Source organism: Neophocaena asiaeorientalis, unplaced genomic scaffold, assembly GCF_003031525.2.
Source record: "Neophocaena asiaeorientalis asiaeorientalis breed wild unplaced genomic scaffold, Neophocaena_asiaeorientalis_V1.1 scaffold388, whole genome shotgun sequence".
NCBI lineage: Eukaryota > Metazoa > Chordata > Mammalia > Artiodactyla > Phocoenidae > Neophocaena > Neophocaena asiaeorientalis.
The window spans coordinates 441982-456528 of record NW_020172738.1 but is presented as its reverse complement, the minus strand read 5'-3'; the positions used below and the strand labels follow the sequence as shown (position 1 = coordinate 456528).

Here is a 14547-nt window from a genome sequence, read left to right as displayed (position 1 = left end):
AATTACATTTTAAAGATGTTATGTAAAAACCACAGATATGTAGAGTTCTATTTCTATGGTTGAGGAATTACTGGTATTTTTATTTTTAATATCTTTAATTTTTTGCAGCTTATCATCTGTTAGAAAAAACTGTAATGACCAGTTTTTGATGCGTTAAGCATTTTGCCATTAATGGGTTTCCTTTGCTTATTTTGGTACATTCATTACTTCTCAAAGACGTAGTGTAAAAGTAGATGAAAATCAGTGTTTTGACCAGCTCATCCATCAGGCGATTGTATTCTCAGTATGCCTGGCACATATTGCTTGTGACTGAATGATTTACATATGTTAAAAGTCATTTGCCATCACTTATCAATTTATACGCATTAGGGATTTCTTTGTTTTAAATTTTTCTTCTGTGAGTATAGCTATATTTTTCATCAAGTCATATAATGGATGTGGGCTTTGTAAAATGTCTCATCCCTTCTTATTCTGAGCAAGAGAACCTGGAATGTCTTCTGACCCTTCTAACCCAAGGGCAGACATGGAATGTATCTATACTTGAATTCATAAAACTTGGCACTTAGTGCAGTATGCAATAAATATTTGTTAAATGAGTCAGAAGGTTAAGATTTGAATCCTGTGTCATTTAAATAGTGGTGTGTGATTTTGGACAATTCTCCTGGGTTATCTTTTTGAGCCTCAATATTCTCAGCTGTAAAATGGGAAAAATAATTTCTAATACTGAGTATTGTTATGAAGATTAAATCAGTTAAGTGAGTGTTTTTATTAACTGTGGCCATGTAGCAAGTTACCCCAAAACTTAGTGGCCGAAAGCAGCAAACATTTATTTTCTCAGTTTCTGTGGGCCAGGATGGAGCAGCTTAGCTAGGTGGTTCTGGCCTGTGTCTCTCATGAGGCTGCAGTCATCTCAGGGCTCATCTGGGGTTGGATCCGCTTCCAAGCTCACTCACGAGGCTGTTGGCAAGCCTCAGTTCTTTGCCATGTGGGCTTCTCCACAGGGCTGCCTCACAACAGGGCCGCTGGATTCCCTCAGAGAGAGCGTCCAAGATGGAAGTTTTTAACTTAGTATCAGAAGTGACATCTCATCACTTCTGCTGGATTCTGTTAGTAGCAAGCCAGCCCACACTTAAGGTGAGGGAATTACACAGAGGCCAGAAGTCAGGGATTGTTGAGGGCTGTCTTAGAGGCTGCCTGTCATAATAAGGGTATTTTGCCAAGCAAATAATTGTACCCCCCCCCATTCCAAGATTATTCTGTAATAGAATAATATCTTGTAACAACCTAATAACTGTTTGGGTGAACAGGATATGGAATCTTAATACATGTGAAATTGAATATAAGAGGATGACCAGAAATTAGAATTTCCTCATTTTCAAATGTAGAATTTTTTTTCACTTTTAACATGGTTTAATGAAAAGAATTGAGGTTGTTACTGTGAGAATTTGTATATTTTATTGTTATAAACTGAAGACATCAATGTATGTTTCGGATATTCAGCTACATACTTTAATGTGAGATTTGGGGTAATTTGTTGTGAACTGTAAGTGGTAGCACATGTGGTATGGTGACTGAAGGATTTGCACAGTTCAGAATTATCTTGTCCTTTGAAACCAGTTTAGTTTACTTGGCATAAGGGGCTCTCTTTCACTGTTAATGTAGCTCTTGAGTTGCATCAGGTTAGACATAGCTTAGCTTTGAATTCTGTTCCAGAGCAATTTGTTGTACGCCTGTAGTGTACTAGGTGCTAGAGTAAAGGAAAAGTAGAGTGCCTCCACACTCTGGTTTTGAGCTTACAGTCTGTTTAGGAATAAAAGAGAGGTTGAAGTTTACAGATATCCTATTTGGACAGAATCACCAGTAGAAGTTGATTAAATAAATTAAGTTGATTTAGTAAATCATGCAGTTAAAAATATTGTATGACTTAAAAACGGAAAAAAAGAAGTATATGCTGGTAAGGAAGGACTGCCAAGTGAAAACAGCGAGGGTACAAAACAACATATGTAACAGCCTGAGGGTAGTGTTATGTGAGTGTGAATGAGAGATCTGTATATATATATGCATAAGTATAACCATGGTCAGTGTTTGGAAGGCTTTATAAGAAACTGTTGATGGTGGTTACTTCTGGGGAACAAGACTCGGGGGGGCTCTTGTGTAGCGGGAAGGTTGATTCAGTTTTCATTGCATGGCCTTTTATAAAATGCGCATATTATTTTGTTTAAAAAAATAATTTCCCAGTCTTAGAACATTCAGCTTTGAGAAATGTGTCTAATAATGTACACATATATCCACAGTTATTTATACTGCCTGAACGTTGAAATGGACACCTTTGCAGAAAAACTTGATTTGAGCAGTCAAGTCTGTTCAAAATCCTTGCTGGCTAAGAGGCTTATGTTGACTCATTTTCTTTACAGGGAGACCAAATTTTGAGGAAGGTGGCCCAACATCAGTGGGAAGAAAGCATGAATTTATACGATCAGAAAGTGAAAATTGGCGTATTTTTAGAGAGGAACAGAATGGAGAAGATGAAGATGGAGGTTGGCGACTAGCTGGATCAAGGAGGGATGGAGAGAGGTGGCGACCTCACAGTCCTGGTAAGAATTCTGCTGAGTAAAAGCACACAGGGGCCGAAATAGTGAGGATTTGGTGGGAATTGTTAGGGATAAAGTGGAAAACATAAACCAGCAAAGAAAAACAAGAGGGGTCATGTTTATGTTGTCACACTCAGTCTTGCTCCCACAAAAATTTTTAACATAAAATATTCCCCACAGCTATTTAGTTGATTAAAGTCACTTTTATTTTTCTGGGGCAGTGTGGTTTAATGGGAAGCACCTGCCCTTAACTGCAAAAATGAGAGAGGGTTTCATTCAGTTTTCCTAAATTTTTGAATCTTTTTTCAGCATGCGTTTTTCTTAGGTGGTAATTATATGCTTACTTAGGAATATGGGCTCCCCCTGAAGTGAGTTTTTTTCCTGCATAAGAGAGGATTTATTCTTTTTTCTCTTTTTTCCTAAAAATGTGATTTCTGCTCATTTGAAGAATAAACTTTAAACCCAGGTCAAAAACATAATCACAAGTTTATTCTTTTGTCCCCCTAACTGTAGAAAAAGGAGAGAGAATAGTCGTGATTAGTGGTTTTATAAGTTCTTCTGTTTGACTCTTAAGAATGCTTCAAACTGTTCTTCCCCGACATTAGATATGTTGGTAATTGAAGACTCTGGTGCTTTGTGTCAAAGAACGTTCCCTACCCAAGTGTTGATTCTATGCCTCGTGATCATCAGATGCCACTGTAGTTTAAATCTTGGGGTCATGCAGAACTGAAGCATACAAAGAGTGTGTACATGTCTTTTGAATTTCACATGCATAACATTGTTTTATCTATTGGCTATATGCCAAGGAAGCTTACTTTAATAGAGGAAGTTATAATAATAATGTAAACTGTTTTTATTTATTTTTAAAAATTAAGTTATTAACAAACCATTAGTCTCCGTCTGAGTTAACATTATAACAGGCATTCAGGGTGCTTTATGGCGTTGTGGGTAGGTGGAAACTTAGTGAAGTTAATCTTTGGATAGAGTTATAATGCTTTTACCCCAACTCCTCATTGGCTGCCTCTTGGGTGAGTTTTCTATTGTTAGTGGGCATTGTTTGCATCACAGTTATTTAGGCAGTTCTCATCAGTCTGTGTCATGGGCAGCCGTCTGTTATAGTTCTCTTCAAGGCATCATGGCATTTTGTGCTGAGCTTGCCTGTAAGCAGAAGGGTTTGTAGACTATGTTCCTAACAAGCATTCACTGAAAGAATGGACGGGATCTGGGCTGAGCAAGAAGAAATATTCCAGCTGATCAAAAACAAACAAGGTGAATGTTTTGGAAGATGAACAGTGTTTCTGAACCCAAACGTCTGATGTTGATTCTGTTAAAGTGAGTTAAAAGTAAAACTTTAGTGTTATATTCTACCACTTACCCTCCTCACCCAAGAGCTTAGATTTTGGATATATATAGTAGTCCTTTTTTTTTCCCCATCTTTTCTAAATCTTTCTCTCCAGTATTTGACTTTTCATGTCAGTTTTGTCATCAACTTGACAATTTTCCAAAATTTTTATCCATATATTTTAAAAAGACAGTTTGGGGGACATAAAGATGCATGGGGGCTGAAAAAACACTGTAAATAGGCATTAAAAAATATACCATCTACATTTTCAACCCAGCATATTAAAAATAAGTCTGATTATATCAGTTGTTATCAGTTACCCTTAACATTTTAGTTAATCCTTTATTAGGCTTTGATTAAAATTTTAAATACCATGATTTTTGACTTATGAAAATAGTATCAAACTTTAGTTCTGATATAAAGTGGTCTCAGTCTTAATAAGCTAGAGATGTGCCTTATCTGCTAAATTTAGTTTCGTGAATAAAATTTTATTAACTATTTAAGACAACAAAAATATTATAGTTTTATTGAAGTATGGCTCACAGTTGGATATGTATGGAGTTGGGAGCATTAAGGACAGCTAAGCACCCACTCTGGGAGGTGAACTTAGGAAACTTAGTTAAGAGAGAAGAATGAGCCACATGCCTAGAAGGATAGATTTCTATCACAGTGCATACTTAGAAGTAAGAGTAGCAGACAGAGTACTCTGGAATTCAGCTTTTGATCATGAGCACTTCTTTGGGATAACGACTCTAGGTTAACATTTAGGCAGTCTGGGTGTAAAATTCCTTCATTTTCATAGAAGATAGTAAATGGTGCTTTGTTGTTGTAAGTAAAGTGTGGGAAGTGGGAGAATAATATTTTCTTACCTTTTTGTAAGTGGCTTATAAGATGCTACCTGTATTTGGTGTTTTAACATTTTGCCCTTCGGTTTTCAGTTTGATTTTTAGATTGCTGGTTTTAGCAAATTGGGCCTCAGTAGTATAGTAACATTTAACTGTGACCTCATTTCTTTTGCTGTCTCCCACAGAGAAAGCAAAGATATAGGTTAAAACATGTGTCTCCTCTTAAGACTCTCTTAGGCTCAGGTTTGTCAGATTTTAACAAGAACCCCCCCCCCCCTTTCCTTTAGAGAGAGAGAAAATACCTTAACTTGTAGCTTTTGGTCTTAGGCATTCGTTTTTTGTTGGAAAGTAGATGTGCTACATAATATGCAAGGGTGAATTTAGGAATGTCCCTGGGGGTATTAAATTAAAACTCCCTAGGGAGAGTTAAGAGATGAGAGAAAAGGAAAAGGAGAGTAAGCATGTTATTGTGGAAAAAGCAGTAGAGGATGCAGAATTGGATTCTAGTTCTGCTTTTCATTATGCACGTTACTTCTGCTGTCAGAGGTTTTGCTTCTTAAACTATAAAACTAGGATAGTGGGCCAAATATGACATGTCAGTGCTATAATTCCATGACTTTTTTTTGGGAATCAGAATTACAAATGGGATCCTAGCGCTGGTAAGTGGACATGATGAGTTTGATATTATGAATTGACATAATATCATAGTATCTTGGATATTATTATATATTATCAAGGGAGCTGGTCTTATCCATAAAGAATGATATTTTCATCAGAAGAAAGAAAATGCTTTAAGACTTGCCAAAGGGAAGGCATGGACCTCAGTATGGAAAGATATCCAGTGCCATAAGTCTGGGCTAGGAGTGGGCCACGTGAGTGGCCTAGCAGCATTTCAGTCAGATATCTAGAGCTTATTAAAAGTATGTACTTTGCAGAGAACTGTCTTTTAAAAGTGATTTGTTTTAAATTTATCTTTAAAAGCTTTAGAGTATGTTGTGTGACTCAGTAGTTAATGATGATAACTACTGTTGTCACTTAGTGATGGCGTATCATATATAATACTGAGCTTTGAGCTTCGTTTCATTTGCCTAATTTTCTCTTTAGTAGATTGATCCATTTGAATTTGCCGTCAGTTGTAGTTTTCTCCTTTGTTTCCTATCTGTGGTTTTCTTTCTCAAATACTGTCGTAAAACTTTTCTAAGGTTTGTGTCCTCCTCTTCATCCCAGATGGCCCTCGTTCTGCAGGCTGGCGGGAACACATGGAACGACGGCGAAGGTTTGAGTTTGACTTTCGAGATCGGGATGATGAACGGGGTTACCGAAGGGTGCGCTCTGGCAGTGGAAGCATAGATGATGACAGGGATAGCTTGCCTGAATGGTGCTTAGAGGATGCTGAAGAAGAAATGGGCACATTTGACTCATCTGGAGCATTCCTGTCTCTAAAGGTAAGAATTTTGTTTTAAATATTATGACAGGTACTGACCTTCTTCCAAATCCAAATATGCTGTTAATCTTTGGCTTAATTTTCTTGCTACAGAAAGTACAGAAAGAGCCTATCCCAGAAGAGCAGGAGATGGACTTCCGGCCTGTAGAAGAAGGGGAGGAATGCTCTGACTCTGAAGGTAGCCATAATGAAGAAGCCAAAGAACCCGATAAGACAAATAAGAAGGAAGGAGAAAAGACAGACAGAGTAGGAGTTGGTAAGGCTCATTTTTGTCCTTCACTTTTAAAAAAAAAAAAAATCAAACTAAAAGTTTCCTAAGTTGTTAATTTAAGATTATGTCATGTTACAGAAGCTAGTGAGGAAACCCCCCAAACCTCCACCTCATCTGCTAGACCAGGCACTCCTGCAGACCATCAGCCTCAGGAGGCACCACAGTTTGAGAGGAAAGAGGAACCCAAAACTGAGCAAATGGAAAAAGCTGAAGAAGAGAGTCGGACAGAAAATAGTCTGTCAACCAAAGTACCCAGCAGGGGGGACGGTATGTATTTATGAGAGGCAACAAGCCAAACTTGGATTTTGCTGGGGCCCGTGATCACCGATAAGAGAGGCTTCTATTTATGCCTCTTTGAACTGCTTCTAGTGGTAAATTATTGGAGTAGATTATTTTACCAGTAAACCTCAAACACTGCTTCCCCTGTGTATCTATCTCAGAATTCATCAAAACAGAATTAGAAGCAGCAAAGTAGTATCATTTCCTAGGGTGCTATGATATAGCCACCCTGGTATCAGTCAAACAAACTGAGTTTGGGATCCTCTGTGGTAGTTTGATTCCCCATATCAGATTCCTTTTATGTAATGACTATGTGTGCATCCAGATGACACACCAGAATGCCATTGTTTCGAAAGAGGCCAAGATGAATCTGTGCAAGTCCATCACCTTTGCTGGAGAATAAGCTTAAAGTGTATCTCCTTCTCCAATGTCATTATATTGATTTTAAGTTGCTCATATACCTTAGTAGGTAATATTAATGTTCATTCCCATGTTTCTTCTTGGACATAAAATGACAGTATAATGCCTGATATTGAAAGGTGAATTGATTTATTCATCATAAAAATTCACACCGTTTAACATGGCCTAAGAGACCTTGCATGACCTGGCATCTGCCTCCCTCCGTACAGTTTCAGCACCATCTCTCTCTACTTTGTACTCTATTCACCAGCTTCACAGCCTGTTAGGTCCTGAAATGTGCCTTGTTCTCTTGCCTTTGTGCCTTAGCATATGCTTTTCTTTGTGCCTGAAACTCTCCCACCCCAAGTTCCCAAGCTAGGTTAGGTGTCTTCTCTTTCTTCTTAAACAACCAGCACTGTTTCTAACATAGCAATACAATATTATAAAGATCTGTTTATTCTCTTTTTTGCCCCATAAATACTATTTTGGTAGCTTGAACCAAGGATTTTTTGTTTCTCAGTTTTTCATGTCTATCATAAAGCTGAATGAATGAATTCAGCAAGTATTTGAATCTCTACTATATATACAAGGCACCATGGGACTTGCATGTTTTGAGACCTCTTTCGTTTTTCAATTATGATATGTCCCCCCTCCCAGCCCCAAATTACTTGTGGTTCATACTGTTAAATGTACATGCCTGGGGCCTTGCTCCAGGAGATTTTAGAGTGGGGTCTAGACATGTATATTTTGGGAAAGCTGCATAGGTGGCATTAAAGATGGAAATTCTGGATTTATAGTCTCTGGGGGAAATAAAGCATGTGTATATCGGTAACCTAGGACGAAAAGTAATGATAGGAATTCATGATTGGCAGACTCCTGGAATGCTTCAGGGATCAGGTGTCTTTGAGCTTGTCTTGGAATAATAAGTAGAATTTGGAGGTAGGTGTAGCTGGATGAATTAGGAGAGGGCATTCCAGTACTAGGTAGCAGTGAAAGCTACAGTGAGGAAGTAGGACTGATCCAGGTATGGGCAGGAAATCAGCTCCTGTTTTTATTTACATGAATTATGAGGTGTGAAAAGGAGGCTGGTGGGAAACACGGTTGGAACATATACTTGACAGCTCTCTGTGTAGGGTAGGTTGTGATGACAGATGGGCTGCTCTGAGACCTGTTGGTGTCCTGAGCAGTCACTGTGGTGTAGGCAGTACACTTGTAAAGGGAGGTAGTGGCAGATGAGATTTCAAAGTAGAAATTGGCAGGACGTGGTTACTGTTGTATATCAGGGCAAAGAAGACGGAAGAGTCAAAGATGAGTGAGGTGCCTGAGAGGATTATGGTATCCTTAGCAGAAAAAGAGTGGAAATTGAGGAGCACATTTGGGAGGGGAGAGAACAAATTCAGTTATGAACATTGAGTCTGAAGTGTTGATGAGAAATTAGATAGCGATGGCCAGAGAGCATTTCTGAGTGAGGGGACTGTAGCTCAATGGGAAGAGTTTAGGGCCAGAGAGAATGAAAATTTAAAAGATTACACTTGTTAGAGGTGAGACGAATTGGACTGAGAATAGAACACGGATATTTCCTACTTTCAGAGGGTAGATAGAGAAGCCAGAGAAAAATCTTCAGAGGCAAGAATAGAGTGCAGGAAAATGAAGGAAGGAGAATGTTCCAGTTTAGAATTGGGAAGATAATGTCAGACTAAGGCTAGGTGACGGGGACTAGGAGGAGCTGTTGGATTTGGGGACTTTGGGTCACTGCTTATCTTTGGGAGAGAAGCTTTTCTGGGGACTTGGGAGTGCAAGTCACGTTGTAGCGTGTGGTTGGCGGTGAGGTAGAGACAGGTTTTATAGGCTGTCCTGTTAAGTTTGGCAAAGAAAGGATAGAGTGAGAGGAACAGGAATTTGCAGACGGTATCTGTAATTTAACAAACAAGGTTTCAAAGGGGAAACTGCAACTGTATCTAATTACTTCCATCCCCCTTTCCTTTCTAAGAACCTGCATGCTGAGAGGTTAGAAATAGGAACCAAGACACAACCTCTTTTGCAGTCTTTATTCTTATTGCAGAGAACCTCCTGCACTGTACGGGTCGACTCCGAGAGCTTTTTGTTATCCTACAAAATGTGTTGCATTGAATTATGTTAATAATAACTTGAAATAGGTACTTAGTCAAAATAATTGAAGATTTTTTTTTTTTTTTTTTTAATTAATTTATTTATGGCTGTGTTGGGTCTTCGTTTCTGTGTGAGGGCTTTCTCTAGTTGTGGCAAGCGGGGTCCACTCTTCATCGCCGTGCGTGGGCCTCTCACTATCGTTGCCTCTCTTCTCTGTGGAGCACAGGCTCCAGACGCGCAGGCTCAGTAATTGCGGCTCACGGGCCCAGTTGCTCCGTGGCATGCGGGATCTTCCCAGACCAGGGCTCGAACCCGTGTCCCCTGCATTCGCAGGCAGATTCTCAACCACTGCGCCACCAGGGAAGCCCGAAGATATTTTTAATAGAGTTTTATGCCGAGATGTGGCATCTTCCAGGAGATTTGCAGTGCTGTTTAAATTGTCTTTACTATTCAGAGACATGATGTAAGGAAGGGATTGGACTGACTCTGTTTGTTTTCAGGAGGTAGACCTATAACTATTGGGTAGATGCTCTAGTGATACAGGTTGGCACTGTAAAAGGCCTTTCTGGATACCTTTTAATCTTATTTGTTGTCGTCCTATGCAGGTACTTCTGTCATTCTAGGGAAAAATACTACACTTCTCCATAAGAAGTAGCAGCAGTGTTCATGACACGGTTCACATATCTGTTGAGCCCACTTAGTAAGCTGCCCGACTTGATAGTTATTTTTCATAAGAGTCTCTATATTTTAAAGGATTTTTATCTGTCTACATTTTTTTCCTCTAGAAATGGTTCCTGGTGTCCAGCAGCCCCTGTCACAGATTCCTTCAGATACAGCCTCTCCTCTTCTCATCCTTCCACCTCCTGTTCCCAATCCTAGTCCTGCCCTCCGGCCAGTTGAAACACCGGTCGTAGGTGCTCCTGGTATGGGCAGTGTTTCCACAGAACCGGATGATGAAGAGGGTCTCAAACATTTGGAGCAGGTACAAATCACGTAATCCTTTTTTTTCCCCCTCTCGAACTGCCATAAACATTGAAAAGCATTAAATGAATATTCAGAAATGGAACTTTTGTGCACTAGGTTTTGTGTACTGAAATTGTTGTTTTTATGTCTAGTGTTTATTTTTATGAGTAATTGTCTTTCAGATCATTTAATGCTTTTAAGTTTCTGCTGTGTAGAGTCATTATATCAGGTTATTTTTTGCTCTTCTGAGGTTGCCGTTAGCTGTTTGCTTTTCTTTTTTCTTTTTGGAAATTAATGGAATGCCAAAAATGGCGAATACAAGGCAGCTGTGGATAGGCACTGTGTCTTCTATTTTTTTGCCTAAAGTGTAACAGGGAAAATAGTTAAACTCTCAGGATATTACCATCGTATTCATGCCTCTAGAGTTCCCTAAGATTTTATATACTATTGTTTATATGTAAAGTAAATGATAACTTGCTTTCTACAAAAGAAATTCTCTTTTCTTCAGGGTGGAGTGGTTGGTGGCAGGAAATGTTGAAGAAAGGAAGAAAGGGAACAGTGTCTTAGTAAAACTTGTAAAAGATTTTATTTGTAATTGTTTTAATTGAACCTTTTGATCTGTTAATGCTCATGTTTTTTATAGGTTTAGTTTGTATAACTTAGGATTGTTTATTTATCTAAATGGCACTCTTAAAATATGTTGATTAGAAGCTTGGGCTTTGATCCATACCAGCTTGTGTTTCAGTCTCATTTGGGTTTGCTTAATAATTTTGAGACCTTGAGCAAGACTTGACACCCTCTGAGCCTTAGTTTCCCCCTCTGTAAAATGGGGATAGTACCTATTTCATGGCATGTTAGACGAATTAAATTGTTGCCTGCTGCGTTATTTGTACAATGCCTCTCACAGATCAAGTAGTCCAAAAAAGGCAGACAATTTTTATATGTACAAGTATTAAGTTAGCATCATTTGTTTCCACAATTCATTTTTTAATTTTTCCCTTAGCAAGCTGAGAAGATGGTGGCTTATCTACAAGACAGTGCACTAGATGATGAGAGACTGGCATCAAAACTGCAAGAGCACAGAGCTAAGGGAGTCTCAATTCCATTGATGCATGAAGCAATGCAGAAGTGGTATTACAAAGATCCTCAGGGAGAAATTCAAGGTAGGTTGTTCCATTCTACTTTATGTACAGAAGTATGCCATTACCTCCAGATTCTGTAGGATGGTAATTATTTAACGTTAATTTGTATACTAGTAGAACAAAAGTCAGTGCTACCGGCTTTCTTCATATATAGAAGGCTTGTTTATAGGTTCCCTCCATTGTACTTTACAGTTTCAGTGATGGGAGGGAGTCTAGTGAAAACAATTTGAATACAAGGCAGAATGTGATGACTAATATGATAGGGTTGTAAACAGTATGCTTAAGACATCCTCATTTCTGGCATGTCAGGTATTAACTAGGCAGTTGAGTTTCGTACATTCACTGTATTTTAGTCTCCCTACCGTAAAAAAAGATGATGGCAGCCATCTTGGAAAACATTGGTTGGATGTTTCACTGAAGTGGAGTTGATATCATAAATGATGAAGAACTATTTAAAATATCTGAAAAAAGAGTACCATATTATAAACTGACTGCTTAAAATATGTATATGGTGCATGTTAGATTAGAATGGGGAGAGAATGCTGTGAAGGACATTTGGTTGATTTTTCATTTCTGCTTTTGAAGTTTTTGCTTATAACCTGAAATTCGTTGTTCACTCTGTTAGTGTCAGTTTCATGATAATGTTTTACCAAGTACAGCCTGTGACCTCTCTCTAACATCATTATTCCCTTTCTATCCTCGGTCCCCCTACCCTGCTTTATTCTTCTTCATAGCATCTGTCACTACCTGGCACTGTATATATTTGTTCATGATCTCTTCACATGCCTGTAGAATCTGTTGTGTGTGTTTTAATTTAATTTACTCTGAGATAATTATAGCTTCACAAGCAGTTGTAAGAAATAATATAGAGATTCCATGTACCTTTTACCCAGTTTCCCCCAGTGGTAACCTCTGACAAAACTGTAAAACAATACTACATCCAGGATATTTTGTTTTTTTAAAATTTTATTTATTTTTGGCTGTGCTGGGTCCCCATTGCTGCATGCAGGCCCTCTCCAGTTGTGGCAAGCGGGGGCCACTGCTTGTCATGGTGCCTGGGCCTCTTATTGCGGTGGCCTCTCTCGTTGTGGAGCACGGGCTCCAGGCACGCGGGCCTCAGCAGTTGTGACATGCAGGCTCAGTAGTTGTGGCTCATGGTCTCAGTAGTTGTGGCTCACAGGCTCTAGAGCGCAGGCTCAGCAGTTGTGGCGCACAGGCGCAGCTGCTCTGCGGTATGTGGGATCCTCCCGGACCAGAGCTTGAACCCGTGTCCCCTGCATTGGCAGGCAGATTCCCAACCACTGCACCACCAGGGAAGCCCCAGGATATTGACATATTGATGCAGTCAAGATTCAGAACAGACTCTGAACAGTCTTTAACAGAGCAAAAGTTTTAAATTTTGATGAAATGCAATTGATCAGTTTTTTTCTTTTATGGATTGTGCTTTGGGTATTAAGAACTCTTTGCCGAGCTTCACATCCCAAAGGTTTTTTCCCCAAAAAATGTATAGCTTTATGTTTTACACTTAAGTTGGTGTTCCATTTTGAGTTAATTTTTATATAAGGTATGGAACTTAGGTCAAGGTTTATTTTTTTTGCCTATGGATGTCCAGTTATTCTGGGACCTTTTGTTGAAAAGTCTGTCTTTCCTCTCCTGAATTGTTTTTATACTTTTGTCAAAGTTTAGTTGAGCATATTTGTGTTGGTCGATTTCTGGGTTCGTTATTCTTTTTTTTTTTTTTGTGGTCATGCTGCACGGCTTATGGGATCTTAGTTCTCTGACCAGGGATTGCACCCATGCCCACTGCAGTGGAAGCACAGAGCCCTAACCACTGGACTGCCAGGAAATTCCCTGGGTTCTTTATTTGATCGTTGTGTCTGTCCCTCCAGCCAATACTATGTAGTCTTGGTTACTATAGCTATAGAGTAAGTCCTGAAATTGGGTAGACTGATTCCTCTTATCAAAAGAGCATTTAGTTTTTCTAGTTTGCTTTTCCATATAAATTTTTGAATAATCCTGTCTATATTTACCAAAAATCTTGCAGAAATTTTAATAGGGATTATGTTAAACCTCTATATCATTTTTTTTTTAATGTATTTTATTTTTGGCTGCGTTGGGTCTTTGTTGGTGCATGCAGGCTTTTCTCTAGTTGTGGTGAGCGTGGGCTACTCTTTGTTGCAGTGCACAGGCTTCTCATTGCGGTGGCTTCTTGTGTTGCGGAGCACGGGCTCTCGGCGCGCAGGCTCAGTAGTTGTGGCATACGGGCTTAGTTGCTCTGCGGCATGTGGGATCTTCCCGGACTAGGGCTCGAACCTGTGTCGCCTGCATTGTTAGGTGGATTCTTAACCACTGCGCCACCAGGGAAGGAAGCCCCCTCTATATAATTTCGAAGAGAATTGACATCTTTACCATGTTGAGTCTTCCCATCCATGAACATAGTATGTCTCTCAGTTTATTTAGATCTTTGATTTCTTTCATTAGCACTGTGTGTTTTTCAGCATAGATTCTGTACATGTTTTGATGAATGTATACCTAAGTATATGATTTTTTTGAGCAATAGTATATATTATATTTCAGTATCTGTTCACTGCTACTATACAGAATTGAGTTTTAGATGTTTGTCTATTCTGACATTGCTGAGCTCACTTATTAGTTCTAGAAGTTGTTTCATTAGAGTCCATAGGCTTTTCTGTGTAGACACTATTATTGTCATCTGCAAATAGGGACAGTTTTCTTTTTTCATTTCCAATATGTATGCCTCTTATTTCCTTTTGTTGCCTTACTGTGTGTTCCAACACTGTGTTGAATAAGAGGGGTGAGAGCTGACATACTTGCTTTGTTTATCCTACTTTCCTGTCTTAGGGGAAACTTTAATAATAATTAAGTGGTAATGTTAGCTGTTGAGTTTTTGTAGGTACTGTTTATCAAGTTAAGGAAGTAACAACCTTTATTTTGAGAGCTTTTACCATGATCTGATATTGGATTTTGTCAAATGCCTTTTCAGCCTCTGTTGATATGATCATGTGATTTTTCTTTAACCAGTTAAATATGGTAGATTACATTGACTAGTTTTTGAATTTGAACCAGATTTGCATCCTTGGAATAAACTCCATTTGGTCATGCTGTGTAATTCTTTTTATATATTGCTGAATCTTACTCAGT

The 14547-nt window shown here is 38.9% G+C and overlaps 1 protein-coding gene across 3 annotated transcripts in view; it reads left to right on the top strand.

Moving 5' to 3' along the window:
* The window catches only part of GIGYF2 (GRB10 interacting GYF protein 2), a 124220-nt gene that overhangs the window by 67619 nt on the left and 42054 nt on the right, over positions 1-14547 (top strand). For all 3 annotated transcript variants that reach the window (XM_024740517.1, XM_024740515.1, XM_024740516.1), the window contains 6 exons: positions 2415-2594; positions 6006-6223; positions 6316-6478; positions 6572-6760; positions 10066-10262; positions 11247-11406. In XM_024740517.1, the coding sequence (XP_024596285.1) occupies positions 2415-2594; positions 6006-6223; positions 6316-6478; positions 6572-6760; positions 10066-10262; positions 11247-11406 (1107 nt within the window). The remainder of the gene's footprint in view (positions 1-2414; positions 2595-6005; positions 6224-6315; positions 6479-6571; positions 6761-10065; positions 10263-11246; positions 11407-14547) is intronic.